The sequence below is a fragment of the Antechinus flavipes genome, chromosome 5, assembly GCF_016432865.1.
Source record: "Antechinus flavipes isolate AdamAnt ecotype Samford, QLD, Australia chromosome 5, AdamAnt_v2, whole genome shotgun sequence".
Lineage (NCBI taxonomy): Eukaryota > Metazoa > Chordata > Mammalia > Dasyuromorphia > Dasyuridae > Antechinus > Antechinus flavipes.
In genome coordinates this window covers 177551650-177567927 of record NC_067402.1, presented here as the reverse complement: position 1 = coordinate 177567927, position 16278 = coordinate 177551650, and the positions used below count along the sequence as shown (strand labels likewise).

Genomic DNA, 16278 nt, shown 5'->3' with positions numbered 1-16278 from the left:
TTGTTTGTTTTTTTTTTTGATTGCTCCTTTTAAGGGTCTTAAGACCCTTAAAATAAGGGCATTATTTATCAAAAGCATACCCAAGAAAGCAACCAAAGGAAAGGAAGATACCACAATACACCTAAGAAGAAAAATCTTTGATTAATAATTTTGATGTCACAGAACTAGTTATATTTACATTACTAACAAATCAAAAGAAGAATTTAGAAATTCAAAACACACAAGGTTCTAGAAGCAAAAAGAGCTTGAATGATATTTAAGTTAGCATTGTTTTTACAAACGTTTTATTCGAAAAATTAAAGTAGAAATACAATAAAGCTTAACACATGATGATTCAAAGAAAAAAATGTTAATTCATTTACACTTCACTTGAAACACCAAAGCAAAAAAAGTTTTGTACAGAAATTTTATTGTGCAAAGGAGGAATGTGATTTTGGGAAAAAAAATTCACTTACAATGGATATTTGGCATTGATGAAAAAATATTCCTATGTGAAAATGAAATGCAATATTTACATTCAAGTTACCTTTACAAATTCCAGGTCAAATGCTATCCAAACTAACTCAGAAGAACCCATATTATATTCTAAAGCACCATTTATTATTAAGTAAAAGGCCAGCATTTTCTTAGAAACTGACTTCCCTATCTCACTGAATGAAGTTATGCCTAAATTAAGACAAAATTAGACTGATCCTGAAATAAATGAATTTCACTAAGTATTTTATATCTGAAATTCCAAAGTGAGCATTTTTACAAGTAAAAATAGCTTGGTGCACCCAGTTTTTAAACTATATTACAGTTTTCTTTATCTTACTGACAAAAAAGCAGTATGGAAACAGTTAAATAAGTTGGCACTGAAAAACAATCTTTTTTTTTTTTAACATGGTAATTAAAGCAATATAATTATCTGCAAATTATAAGACTTGACAATGAAAAAAAATTGTCAACAGCAATTTCCTTACTCCTTTTGTAGTACTCATCAAATTGTTGTACAAAATAAACAAGGAAACTCAAATTCATATAGTTTTGGTTATCTTTCTCAGTTTTTACTAAGTAAAAGTTTTTCCTCACACATTCTAAATACATTTGTGAATTTACTATTTATTTTTTAAAAAATCATACCAAGGTAACTGTTCTAGTTTCCTAATTATCTTCCAATTTAGTTGTTTTTCCTTTTTTTTTAAATAGATGATCTCTTTCAAATGAAGATACTTTATTTAAAAATAGTATTTAGAGTTCTAAATTTATTATAAAATAGCAAAATTCACAAGCAGGTTGCATCTTTTTTTCAATAGTTCTGTGCCATTTTTCTTCACAAATTCTAAAGTCAATACTCTTATTTTCTAGACTGCACGCAGAATTAAGGGATTAGAGAATTCTTCTCCACCACACTTTTCTTGATTGTCTCATGTTAAGCTCTACTTTTTAAAATCCTAAAAGGACCAACTCTGAAGAAGTAGACAGACACCTTACAACAAGTATCAATTTCTGGAAGGGTTGTCTTTCTTTCAGGTAGCAATTTCTCCTCCACCACATGCAGGCTGGCAGCTGGCAATGGGCTGCTGAGTTGATATAATTTCTAATTCAGATTCACGTACAAAAATCACTGCATCGCCACTTACATTTATTAGACATTGTGCCTGTAAATGCAACAGAAAATGTTCAATTATAAAACCAACAACTACATATAAGCATTCATAACAATCCTCAGAGGAAGCTGCTATAAGTATTAATAGTCCTATTTTATAAATGAGGAAACTTGAGTTACCAAAGTTTACATGAGCTTCAAACTAAATCATAAAAGATTAAGCTCAGAAAAGGACATAGGTTAACATACTTCACAAATGGTCACCTAGTCTTCGCCTGGAGAAGCCTGTTCATAAAAACACAGTGAAAAAGTCATTTAATTCATTCTAAATCATCTAACCTGGGCTCCTCATTTTACTGATAAGGAAAACTGAGGCCCAGAGCATTTATTCAAAATGCTTAAAGTCACATAAATGGCAAGTTGAAGAAATGGTATTTAAACCAACATCCTCTGCTTCCAAATCCAACATTCCTTCTATTGTACCACATTGCTTCTCTGTATCTTTCTGTCTCTCAAGCACTTTCACTTCTGGAGGACACTAATCATTAGAAAATGTTTCCTTATACAAAGCCTAAATTTGTCTCTGCAATTTCCATGTTAGTTCCAATTATGTCCTCTGGGGACAAAGAACAAGTTAAATTCTTCTGCAGAACAGTCTTTCAAATACTTAAAGATGATAATATCCTAAGACTTCAACCTGTTTGGATCTTCAACCTATGAAAGTCCTTCCTAAAGTGCATCATTCAAAACTGAACAAACTACATTAATTGTCATATGATGAGGAGAACATATAAAGGGAAAATCAGTTCTGTAATCCTAGATGTTATGTTTTTCTTAATGCAACCTAAGATTTGGTTTCTCTACCACCAAATCTCTACTAAAGAGCTTTCAGTCCATGAAAAACAACTAGTTTTTTTCAGATGAAGTTCTTTCTAGTCTACCAATTTGTAATTTTAATTTAAACCCAATTATAAGATATTATCTATATTAAATTTATTTTTAGTAGATTATAATCTGTCAGTCTAACCTATCAATTTTGGATCCTGACAAATTTAATAATCACACCATAACAACTCTGATAGCATGTTAGTGTTAGAGACAAAGACAAGGAAAAATGATATTGTCTTTTTGAAAAACACTTGTTTCATCAAGTAGCAATTTCCTTTTATTTTTTCTCATTCAACTCAACTTCAAATATACTCATCATTTGACTTGAATAAGACATTCACCAAACAACATACAGAAAGATCCAGGAATTTGAAGAAGAAAAGAATTAGGAGTTACTGACATCCAGCCCCTACTTTTCCTTATGGGATTTACATATATTAAGCATAGATACCTGCTGCATTATTATTTCCATATAAGTAGGCAATGTGATATAGTAGAAAGAACATACATTACACTGCTAAGATGAGAGAATAATAAAATAAAGTTAATGATGGGGAGGGGAGAATCTCCTTTAAAAATACATTTTAATTAAGCATATTTCATTGCCTCAAGGTTTAGCAGTAACCTCAGAAAAAAAGCTTAAAAGCTTTGTCAGCACAACATGAGATCTTGCAGGTCGTACCAAAATAGATTGGCCTGGTAATATCCAAGAAATAGCATAGTTAAATTTGGAAAAGTCCATCAGAAGAGCAGTCACCAGATGATGATATTCTTTTTCTGCAGGAAATCATGAAACTGTCAAAGCAGTGAAAGGCTGCAATCTGCTTTAATAGAAGGTATATGCATAAGTTAAATCACAGATCATTTTTAGTGTGTTTTCTGATGATACATAACAGCTCTTCCTCAGTAACAACACTAATTTAGGGGACAGTGACTAAATAGAGAGAATCACTTTGCTGCTCTTCTAACCTAAACAAATACTCCATGGCCAATTAAAATGAGTACTACTTGAGTGTTATACAAGAAACTTAATAAAATATTCAGCTTTGGAGAATGGTCCTGTTTCTATTTTGAAAACACAGGACACTTGAAATAGTAGTCATCTTTAACACTGATGAAACTGACCAAAAAATAAAAAAATATTAAAATTTCTCACCACTATGATGACTTATTTTTATATAAATAAAACATAATACAATGGACAACAAAAATGTAGGCTTCAAAGAGGTTGAAGAAAAACTAAGGATAAACATAAACTTTACATACAGTACCTGCATGTGCAAATGAGAAATTAAGTGATTTGCTTGATACTGCAGTTAGCCCTAGAGCCAGAACTGGGTTCTCCTTATTTATAACTCAGCAATTCAATTTATTCTCCACAATGTTTTTTTGACACCGATTTTGCAATTCTATTTCAAAAGGATTTTTTAAAAATGTTAAATTACATCACCTTTTTCTCATCATAACTCAAAAGCCAACAAAAGGCATTAGGTTGCAAATGAAACATAGCAACAAGACAATAAAAGAAAATTACAATATTATTGAAGGGAAAAAAAAAGGAGTAATAGTCGTACTTTTTTTTTTCCTCTTTCTTAATTATATAAAGCCTATCTTTTCCTCTAAAAGTTGTGTTTCTTTACCGTAAAAGCAATCAGTGTTTGTTTGGACAGTGCCTTTTCCCAACTAAGGTCAAGTTTGAGTTTTGGAAAAAGTAACACTGGTTCTCCTGTCTCAATTATTAGGTGCCACAACTCAAAGCAAAGATGACTTTGGCAGTTCAACTTCCAAAGTAATAAAAGGAAAGCTCCAGGGCCAAAGAAGTTTCAGAATACCCAGGGGAGGCCTAGTCACAATTAGTAATCAAGAAAGCATTGCACAATAGAAAATACAGAGCTACAAAAGGAATTGTTTATTAGTATCATATTTTTTCTGAACAAAAAGGTGGGCAAAATTTTATTATTAATTCACCTGATTTTTGTTTGGATTTTCCATAAACACACACTGCTTCATTATATAGGAGACAACTGCATTCCCTCCTAATGCTGCAACATGTGCTCTCACCATTGCAAACACTTCAGCAATAAAAGCATGAAGAAAACCACTGACCCCTCCTTCCTAAGGGAAAAAAAAAAGATATGTGTATTATATATATATATGAAAGTAGATATAAGATAGACAATATGCTAAATGCATTACAACACTTTATCATAATGCTATAATTATTAATTTTGAAATTCAAATACTTCAGCGACTTTTACGCAAATAAATTTCTTTGAGTTTCCTTCCTAATTTGTAAAATAGAGAAGACTGGACTAGGAGATCATTAAGTGAGCTCTTCAACTTTCAAATCTTACTCTTATGATATTGATACTAATGATAACCCTTATGAAAGAAAGGAATTGGAGTTTCCTTGTTTTATTTTGTACAACAATTTGATGAATACTAAAAAAGTCCTTTAGGAAAGGACTTTGAAATTAAAATATGGAAGATATGAGGCAGATAGCAAGCAAGATTAATGGGGAATGGAGCACTTTTGTCAAGACTGGAACCCTAATAGTGTGAATTTCTCAATTTCTAATAAGAATGCAACAAAAAACAAACATTAAGCATGCCTGCTATATGTAAAATGTGAGCAGAAAGATACAAATTAAAGAGGCCCTGTATTCAAAGAGTTTACATTTTACCTATAAAAAGAAAGAGAATTCAAGGAAAATTAAAAAGGGAAAATACAAGCAACTGAAGGAATCAAGGTAAGCCTCACTGAGGAGGTTCCTCAGTTGAATCTTGACGGCAAGGAGATTGAGAGAGAGGGAAATGAGGAGAAAGGGAATTCCAGAACAGAATAGGCACAAGCTGTCTGTCAACATGGAGGCAGATTCTGCCTCATCTATTACCCTTCCTCCACAACATTTCTTGCATTCTTTCCACCCCCAGTACTCAATATCTACTGATTTTTTGCCTAAATAATTGTTCCAGTCTCTTCAGTATCCATTTTCCTTACAGACTCTTTCTTCTCTAATCTATTCTTCCCATACCTACCACAACAATCCTCCTAAGGCATAAGTTCAACCACAGCATTGCCCATATCAAGAATCTGACAGGTTAAACTTAAGCCTCCTCAGACTGACATTTGAAGCCTTTCACAATCAGACTTCTTTTTTCTGCCACTTTCATCTCAGTTCTCATGCACTCCTGGTTCTGGGGAAACAGACCTACTTGTTCCCTGAACTCAAGATTCGATCTCTCAATTTTACATCCCTGTAATGCAGATTTTCCTCACCTCTGCTTTCTAGAGACGAGATTATAGACCTAGAGCTCGAAGGGTCCATAGAAGTTATGCAGTTCAACCTTCCTCAGTTGCTGGCAGGCTCAGTGAGGTCACAGCTGGGATATGAATTCAGGTTCTATGATCCCAAGTTCAACACTCTTTTAACTGCATTACTCTGTCTCTAAGACTAAGCTGCTTGTTTAATAATATCTAACAATCCTACATATATAAATATTTATGGAACTTATTATTGCAAAGTCTGCTCCTTTTGAGTAAATGACAACTGAGTCAATCATACTTTTACAGTTTATTTCCTTTATTTCCTTCAGGTAGCCCCTCGTAAAAGAAACATTCACTGATCCCCTACCTGTTGGTATTGTTCCCCTCAAATTCCCTTATGTTTACTTATCTCTTTCTGTCATATGACAGTAGTATATACATTCTTATTTTTCTTTTTTGTCCTTATCTTTCTGGTGTTTTAAATACACTTAATAAATGTTTGTCATACTAAATTTGGAGTTCCCAAAGGACCAAATAACATGAAAAAAGCTGGCAAGAAAGGTGAAACCATATAGAGGCTTAAATGCTAGAGTTTATTTTCTATCCTTTGGAGACTACTGAGAGCCATAGTGGATATCGAGTGCTAATCCGTGTCAAATCCTGCCACAACAGCTGTGTGACTGCAGACAAGTCATTTAACCTGTTTACTTCAGTTATCTCAACTATAAAATGAGGATAATAGTAGCATCTATCTCCCAGGGTTGTTGTGAGGAAGGGTACAATCCAGTGCTTGGCACATGGTAGACAATAACTGCTTGTTGCCTTCCTTCCCAATAGAATGTAAACTCCTTACTTAGGTTCCTAGTAACTAATTCAGTACCCTGCAAGTGGTAGGTATTTAATAAATGTTTAGTTGAACTGAATTTAACTGATGATATTTCTGTCCAATTCTTTAACGTGAGCCCATTCACGTTTACCATGTCTTTATTATCTTTTTCTTGATGCACAGCTTTGTCTTCAGAGACTACAGCAATGACTTGCAGACACATATAATCACTAAATGAGTATAATTAGTATGTCTCCAAAGCAATCCAGCCTAATGTCACCTATTCAATTGTGGGAAGAGTCCATTGTCTATATGCAGTGTCTACCCATGACATAAAGTCCATCCCAAAAGCCTTGGGGCAGTTTTATATTCGACAGCTTAAAACTACACTAAGACTTTAGAAACACCTTCTATATACCAAATATGCGGTTCAATTGGATGCACATCCAAATAAATATCATTGTACAATTGGCATTCTTCATCTACTTGTCTTTTTGATGTGTGAAGAATATGAGTGATTGTGGACTTAATTAGGAAGTTGTGCCACCTTCCAAGACTTGATAACATTTATCATCATTCTTCATTAATACTTGAGAAATAAATATTTATTCTAAATCAGCATCTTCTACAGTTTCATTTCTCTTAGCTTTGCAAAAACCCAAGTATTTGAAAGTTAAGATTGTTCTGCATCTCTTTTGTATCCTTTACTATTCTACTGTGCATCAGCTGAACTTTACTAGGAAATGGTGCTACACTACTGACTTTTGCTCTTTTTAGGACATCAAGAGACTGCATAAAGAGGTTAGAATTCATGCCATATATTCTCACATGATTCTTTTGATATTGATCTTGGTCTTAATATATAAATCACTAACTAGTTGATAATCTGACTTTACACAGAACACTGATTTAGAAATTACTTCCAAATTACTAATCAATCACTTCTTTTTGAGGAATAAATAATTTCATGTTGCTATTTAGTGCTCAATTTCAGTAACTACCATTCTTAGTAATGCAGAGGTTTCTGTATAGTCAGAAGCACACGGTCTATTTTGTTTTTTAAAAGTAAATCATTTTCCTATTTGTATTTTGTCATGCTTCCTCCATGTCATCTTTGAAGTAGCAAAATGGAGAAAGTACTGCTTCTGACTTCAGAGGTCCTGGATTGGAATCCCACCACTATCTGTGAGAAGAACTTTCATAAGTAACTTCAATTTCTTCATCTATAAAACGAGCCCCTTGTCTAGATGACCTATAAGACTCCCTCCTGTTCTAGGTTTATAATAATCTACAATGACTTAACTAGAAGAAGTTTATGAAGCTCTTGTATCATCTCTCTACATTCACATACTTTGCAACAGAATTTAATTTATCTTCATTAGTCTTTTCTTCCCCAATGTTCATCATGGCCAAGGCGATTTAAGATGACACAGTGTTCCATGAAAAAAGTCTACATCTTTTCACACTGCATACAATAAAACTTAACACTTCCTCATTTTTTATTTACCTCTTCAAAGAAACTTTGTGTGCCATTCTGTTAATTGGCTAAAATTTCTTTTTCATCTCCCAACTTTGTTTATTGTGAGAATGACAAAACTGACTTTATTTACTTCTTCAAATAGTATGTTCACCTGCTGGATACTGGACAAGATTGTCCCAATGACCAATATTGAAACACAGATTTATAGAGTCTAATAATTGCATTTCTTAATAGTCTCTATCTCCCTTTGTACCACTCCACCACTGTCAGTGCTGAAGTAACCCTCATGGGATATCATAATCATTATCAGCTGTCATGCTTTATTAATTCTATTTCCCACAGTCTCTCGGACATTCATCCATTTATCACCACCCACATAGCCACTATTTTGGTTCAGGCCTTCCCTTCCTCAAACATTAACTATTCTCTTTGGAGTTTCCAGTTCAAATCTGATCATATCTCTCCCCTGCCCAATGAACTAGTATATCTATGACAAAATTTTTTAAAAATTCTCTTCAGCATAAAAATCCTCTCACAATCTGATATAAACCTAATATTCCGACCTTTCATCTACCCTTTGGCACAGCCAAATTGGCTTTCTTGCTCTTCTTAACATGCCAACATTCCATCTCCTATCTCCTTATCTTTACAGAGGCTATACCAAAAGCTTGAAAGACACTCCTATGTTATATAATACATCAATTTAAGGGGAAGAAAGTTTTTTCTATCACCATAATAAACAACATTTCCATACATAGAGCATGACACTAAAGGTAGACTGCATATGAAACCATGAATCTATTTCATACTGCTTACTTTTTAAAAGTATTATAACAAATTTTATGTTACTTCCAAAATTGTGTCTGTTTCCTTCCAAATAGCCATCTATTCTCTTCTGTGCATAAAAAAAAAATGTTATACTGGTCCTTTTTGGGGATTGAGGAGGTTAGGGCTTCAATACTCCTTAATCTCCCTCTCAATAATTCTCTCTTCCAATTACAAACTAAAAGAAAAAAAATAGCTTGAGAAAACTGAAAAATAAAAATTGAAAAAATGTATCCACCATTGTTCAAAAATACATGGCTCTTCACCTTGTGTCCATCACCTTTCTGTTAGGATACAGGTAAATATTCATCATCATGGGCTTTAGAGTCATATCTGGATATTACATTGATAAGAGTTCCTAAATCTTTCAAAGTTGTTTTTCTTTACAATACCATTGTCTTTTTATAAATTGTTATCCCAGCTCTACACAATGAAGTGCTATTACTTCACACCACTAAGAAATCTTTGAAATCATCTTTGGTCATTTTTTTATAGCACAATAATATTTTATGATGTCCAAATACTACAATTTGATCAAGCACTCCCAATATAAGAGGAAATCTAAGGTATCTCCTTAGATTCTAGTTCTTTTCCCTCCACCTTTTTATCTCTCCACTACCCCTTTAAGAATCAGGAAATTTCTTTTGCTTTTAATTGCCCTCTCCTTGGTACTATACTCTTATTTCCCCTTTTCTTGTTGAGCTTGATGATGTATTATGCACTATATTGTTTGTTTGTTTGTGTGTGTGTATATATATGTATGTATATATGTGTGTGTGTGTATATATATATATATATTATATATATATATATATATATATGTAGAGAGAGAGAGAGAAAGAAAGAGAGAAAAAGAGAGAGAGAGAAAGAGAGAGAGAGATATCCTTCTTTGTTTAAAATAAGATTAAGGTTCATCAGATGTGTACTTTTCCCTGCCATTTCCTCTTTGTATATACTTTTCACAAAACCTAATTATAAGAAATTAGAGTTCTCCAAATTCAAATTGTCCAATTTTTGGATTTTTTTTTTTTTGACTTGTGTCTGTATTTTAAAGTTCTTCTTCAGCTTTAGGCTCTGTCAAAAACTCTTTTTAAAAAAGTCCTTTATTCCATTAAAGATTAATGTATTTTTCCTGTAGGATTATACTCAGACATACTCAGTTTCTTTTGTCTTTTTGAATACTAAATATTGCATTCCAAAATGTCTTCTTGCTTGTGATCCTGGCTATAGTTCCTCAATATTTAAAGTGCTTGGGACCTATAGATTTTGGTTAACATTTTTAGGACTTTTTCTTTTGGAATTCTTGTCAGAAAGAATTAGCTTATTCTTTCTTTACTTATGATGTCCTCTGGTTCTAATATGGCTGGGAAACTTTCATTTACTACTTTTTTTTTTTTTTTTTTTTTTTTTTTTTTGGTGAAGCAATTGGGATTAAATGACTTGCCCAGGGTCACACAGCTATAAAGTATAAAACGTCTAAGGTCACATTTGAACTCAGATCCTCCTGACTCCAAGATTGGTGCTTTATCCACCAAACAACATAGCTGAGCCTCAATTATTATTTCTTAAAATATAGTGTGCAATTCTTAAAAAAAAAAAAAAAAAAAACCCTGGGAATCGTCCATGAAATGAGGATAATAAAAGCATCTCCCCTCCCCAGGGTCATTGTGAAGACAAAATTAGAAAATATTTGTAAAGTGTTTTACAAAAAAATGCGAAAAAACAAACCAAAAAAAAAAAATGCTGAATTTGTACAATGCCAAGCTAAGCCTAGCTTAAAAAATATAAAAATTTAAACAGCTTAAAATTTTAAAAATCATATATTTGATTAACTTTTTTCATGGAATTGATTAGATGCTTGATCAAATTAGCTTCTTGTTTTATATAAACTGAACATGATCAATTTTTAAACCATAATAATTACTGTATTAGAAGTAATCAGTTGAACATGGCAACCCAATTCTACTAGAAATTAAAAGGACATTCTTTTTAAATGATTAAGAAAACTCTTAAGAAATGTTCCCATGAAAGGAAAATACCATAAGCATCCAGAGAGAAATCTCTGCAGACTGAATGTGGATCAAAGAGTAATATTTTCTTTTCATTTGCTTTTTCTTACTCATGGTTTTCTCCCTTTTGGTCTAATTGTTCTTGCACAAAATGACTAATATGAACATATGTTTAAAAGGATTGAACATATTTAACCTATATCAGACACACTGCTGTGTTGGGGAGGGGAGAAGTAAGAGAGAAGGGGAAAAAATTTGGAATACAAATGAAATGTTAAAAGCTACCTTTATATGTACTTGAAAGATAGAATTGAAAATAAAAGGTTCCTATGGGAAAAAATTAGCTTCCCAGGTGTCAAAGAAATACCCATGAAACTAGCCAATCATTCAGAATTTCTTCCTCACCTCATGTTTTCAAGTGAATATTTTTCTTCCTCAGGGATAAATTTCTAATTTTAAAAAGTTTTTACCTTATAGAAAATTACTTTCTAACTCATCCTATTAGGTATCTATTCTGTAAAGCAAGAAAAAGTTGAGTAATTATGTCTTTTTCTGAATTAATGGGTTGACTGAAAACAGCTCCAATTCAATTATATCACGTAAATTTTGCTTCTAATTTATCTACTTTTAGGTTCAAGAAGTTCTGACAGCTAAGTAATTTGCATCATAGCTAGAGGAATTATCTTTCCTTGACTTAAAAAAAATCCATCATTTGTCTAAATGATTGAATTCATGTTTTCTCACTGACATGATGAAAAATTTGATATTAATTTAAAATTGAATCTTATATAACAGTGTAAGTTTTAGTTTAAGAGAACTACCAATTAATTTAATGATCTTAAAAAATGATCACTAAATTACCCCTCCCCCCCCCTTTTTTGGCAGTAAAAGGAAGGGATATGATAATGGCATATCTACCATGCTTAGCTTAGCATTGGAAACCTCAATAATTTCTTAAGAGGATACAAAATTTTGGAAGTAAATAAAACAAAATTCCAGAACATATCCAATGATATTATAGATATGCCTTGATTTAAATAAATGATATATTAAAATTTACATATTACTGAAGTTAAACTGGAGAATATCTTGTATAGCTATTCCTCCCTTTCACAGCAAAAATGAAAGAAAAAGATATCTATATAGTCACTATCTCCACTTCCTCTCCTGTCAAATACTTTCCAACCTTTATAATATGGTTTCCAACCTCATCTCTCTATAAACTTTCTATCAGTTGCCAAGTCTTGCTGTTTCTACCTCCAAATTATACTAGACAAGCTTTTCTACTACTTATAGATGCTACTACCTTAATTCAAGTGATCATTTTGTCTCATCTGAACAGTGGCAACAGGCTCCTAAAGCTTTTCTTGCCTCAAGATTCCTCATTTCAATCTATTTTCTACACATTGTCAAAGTAATCTTATTGTCCAATTTTGGATGTGGTACTGTCCAAAGTTCTCTACTGCCTCTAAGATAAAACATAAATTCTACTGTTCAGTTTTTTAAGTTTTTCATAACCTAAGCTCAACCTTTCTTCCCAATCTTATTTTATACCCCTTTAGGAATTAGCCAAACTGTCCTTCCTTCTGTTCATCAAATATGATATTCCATCTGCTGTTTTCATGATGTTTCATTGAATGGATCCCAAATCTAGCATTTTGGTCACTTTTGTCTCTTAGAATCTCTTACTTCCTTCTCAAGTACCATCTTCTACATGAAATTTTTGCAGATTCCCCCATAGCAGCTCGTTTCCTCTCTCCATAATAATTATTTTTTTATAAATATACACACACACAGAATATGTATTATATATATGCAAATTTTGTCTCTGTCAATAGAATGTAAATTTGAGGATAGGGACTATCTCATCTATGTCTTTGTATCCTCAAGTGTCTAGCACAGTGTTTAGTACATAACAGATGCCTAAAAAGCTATACAAAGGAAACAACTTTAGATAGAAAATTGCATTATTACATATAAAATGTAATTGAATTTACATTAAACATCTCAAAAACTACCTATTACATACACTAAAAGTTTTCATCATAATTGGATGATAATTATCCTAAGTGATTAAGTCTAGGAATCTATACCAACAAACATGTTTAAAACATACACAAAACTAAATAAATTAGAATTCGGCAATAATAGTAGTTATTACAAAAAGTATATGTCTATTAAGCAGATATGTACTAAATTTAGACAAAATTTATAACCAGAAGTGCCTAAAATATCACTACTTTACTTATAATATACAAATTTATATGAACAATATTTAAGTCTTTAGTGTAGATCACTTTTGAAGCATAATTTGTAATTTTTAAATAGTAGTTTGCTTAGTACAAATTAGCAAAATGACAACAATAATGTGTATGGAGCTCACCTCACGTAAAGAAGTAGTTTCCCGTATAAAAAACATATTAATTATACCAAGATATTTTGTTATTTTTGCCCCGGGAATGAAAGAAAGAGGTGTCATCTTAACTACACCAACTGTGGAATTAGCACACGCAGGAGCAGAGCGTTGCCGGAAATGTCCTTCAGTCAATGGGCTTGCTTTCTCAACTGACACAGCTAAAATTTGGGAAACAAAAGAAAGTCTTTAGATGATAACTCTTAGATCAATCTTCTGTATGGTTTCCAAGTAGTTGTGTAACAACATTCAGCTGTCTGTGAAGCTAAGCCATGTCATGAAAGAAAAGACATTATCATGCACTACATGCAACTGAAAATAAAGAGAGAGAAAATACAAGAGGAAAAGTTGCAATGAAATTCTTTGGGAAGGCAAATGACATTCCTGCAAAAGAAAATAGTGATGCAATGTAGCTACACACACAATGATCAGTTACAGAGTGAAGAAAAAGAAAAAGTGGCAGAGCTTTAACAATTATCTGCTGTAGAAACAAATTATTATAGGAAGAGTGTGAAAGTTGTTAATTTACCAGTACAGTTTTTTTCCATTTTATCAGAAGTCTTCATCAGTGTCTGTAAATACTATTAATTGTAATGTTTTGTCTTTTTTTTAAAATTAGACCTGTGACTAATGAATTCACAATTTAACATCATAAATGACGCTGCCTATCCTATAAATGATTTTAACTGATTTTTCACAAAAACACAACTAACTATACCAATATATCAGGTATTGTAGGACATACATGTAATAAACCTAATTTTACCAGTAAGGGAAGAGTTAGATGATTGTTTTTCTGGAAGTCTTCTCATATCATGGTGTTTGTCATTTACTAAATGATACATTAAAGCCTTAGAGTAAATATCTCTTCAAAAATTGAGCAACTTATTTTCTTTTCCCTAGTATGTGTACCTATTTATATATTTCTGCTTGCACTTTCATAAAGTCAAAAACTTTTTTAAAAAGCAATGAATTTTACATTTTAAATTATTAAGTCCTAGAAATCCTACTATAATATTTGTCAAAATAGGCATTAGTGTCTGCAGCTTTCACACTCTGATATATACATTTGATTGGCAATGTTATTACTGGGTAATAAAGTCCAGCCTTCACCACTAGGAAATCAGAGATATGCTTCTCAGAATATCATCATAATGTGGTAGAAACATCCGCCTACTTGTCTTAATTGATCCACGTCTTATGGTCTGAGCTTTCAGTTTAATGAGCTCTATCCAGCTGTTGCATCTGTCTGCAAAGGAACTGTAATCAATTGATGTCGCTGAAAACACAGACAGAAAACAAAAGAAAAAAAAACAAAGAAAAAATATGGATGACGTGTCTTGTTCGTCACAATAGTCCTTCTGATGAAGCAATTAACTGTATCTAAGAAAAAAGAATGATCCTTTTCCAAGTCAGTTAATTAAGATAGTTTTTTTAATGAGCTTTCAGACACTAGTTTTTCCTAAATCAATATTTCAATTAGTTGGTTAAGTTTCTGTGATGATGTCACAACTTTGTGAGATATTTTAGAGAATTCAGAGCTAGAGAAACAATTTTAAAACTAAAAAAATAATATTCTTTCTTGAACTAACTTCTTCCCATACTTCCTATTTTATAATATTTTTAGTGAAGTTACTTTAGTCCTAAATTACTTTTTGGATTTTTCAGAAAGAGCTAATGAACAATTACCATTCCAATATATTGTCAATAATTTTCTCTAATTTGAATCTAAAATCAAAATTAATTTCACCAGAATCAGAAAAAAAAATAAGGGACAAAAGAAAAATAGTTTCCAAACAATATATTATTGTATATATTAGAAAAGTTTAGCTAAAACTCTACTTCTAGTTCTACTATGTAACATTCTCAGACAATATTCAAAGAAGAAAATTTGTATCAATCCACTTAAAAATTAAAAAGAACTCCTCTTACCATTTCCAGAAAAAAACAAATATTAAGCAGCTAAAAACTAAGACTTTGTGACAACATGTTTTTCAAAAAAGTCAATAAAGTCATAATTTGGTATCCATTTCAATGTTTAATGTGTTTCCTCAGAAAACTGTAATTATAATCACCATTAACCTAGTTTCACATCTTTGGTGACTAATGGCTTAATTATACAAACTCACCTCTCTGTGCAGCTGGTATACCTGAGTTAGAACTTGCACTCTCCAGGTGTTCTGATAAGACAATATGAACAATATTAGCTTAGATGCTAATATACGCATCTGTTCATTATGTAAATACCTTTATGAACTAAAAGATTAGGAGATAACAAGGAGTATTTTTTTTTAACCAAGAGAAGTAGTATCTCCATAGAAAAATAGATTAGTTTATTATTTCTACTTTATATTCTAACTATGAATAAGCTAGAGTTCTTTCCTATAAGATCAAGGGTAAAGCAAAGATATCTACTGCTATTTGATATAGTTCTGGAAATGCTGGCAAAAAGCTTTAGTACAAAATCAAACCAAATAAATATTTCAGATGTACATTTGAGGAGCAGCATGGCAAAGTAGATCAATGACCTGGATGCAGATTTAAATCTTTGAAATAAATCACTCAGCCTCTCAGTGTGCCAAACAACTGGGAAGACTGTAAGTTGTAAAGTCAGTGCCACCAAGCAATGATAGAGGGAATTTCCTCACTAGGAATTTCCTATACCAATGAAATTTTAAGTCCTATTAAAAAATAAATTTATAATGGACTTTTTAAAGACATACCAATGTGTTTCTAAACCACAAAACTAGTAAAACTCACAGGAAATATACCTATTTATAATGACACAAACTAGTTTAACAAAGATTACAGTAATAAATAATAATAAAGAACATAATTAGTCAAGAAATGGAAACAGGATTAAAAGACAAAATGTTATGGTTGGGGGAAGTAGGGAAGGAAGTCAATGTCCAGGGAGATAAATTGAAATACAAGTAAAAAGAAAAGAGTGTGAGGGTAGGGGAGGAGGTATAGTTTTAAAA

The 16278-nt window shown here is 31.9% G+C and overlaps 1 protein-coding gene across 23 annotated transcripts in view; it reads right to left on the bottom strand.

Annotated features, from left to right (window-relative positions):
* Positions 1-267: 267 nt before the first annotated feature.
* The window catches only part of C2CD5 (C2 calcium dependent domain containing 5), a 130792-nt gene continuing 114781 nt past the window's right edge, over positions 268-16278 (bottom strand). For 13 of the 23 annotated variants that reach the window (XM_051963393.1, XM_051963391.1, XM_051963392.1 and 10 more), the window contains 5 exons: positions 15427-15477; positions 14475-14576; positions 13268-13458; positions 4445-4591; positions 268-1640 (listed from right to left, as the gene is read on the bottom strand). In XM_051963393.1, the coding sequence (XP_051819353.1) occupies positions 1509-1640; positions 4445-4591; positions 13268-13458; positions 14475-14576; positions 15427-15477 (623 nt within the window). In that variant the 3' untranslated portion in view covers positions 268-1508. The remainder of the gene's footprint in view (positions 1641-4444; positions 4592-13267; positions 13459-14474; positions 14577-15426; positions 15478-16278) is intronic. The other 10 variants (XM_051963408.1, XM_051963403.1, XM_051963409.1 and 7 more) reach the window with 3 other exon arrangements.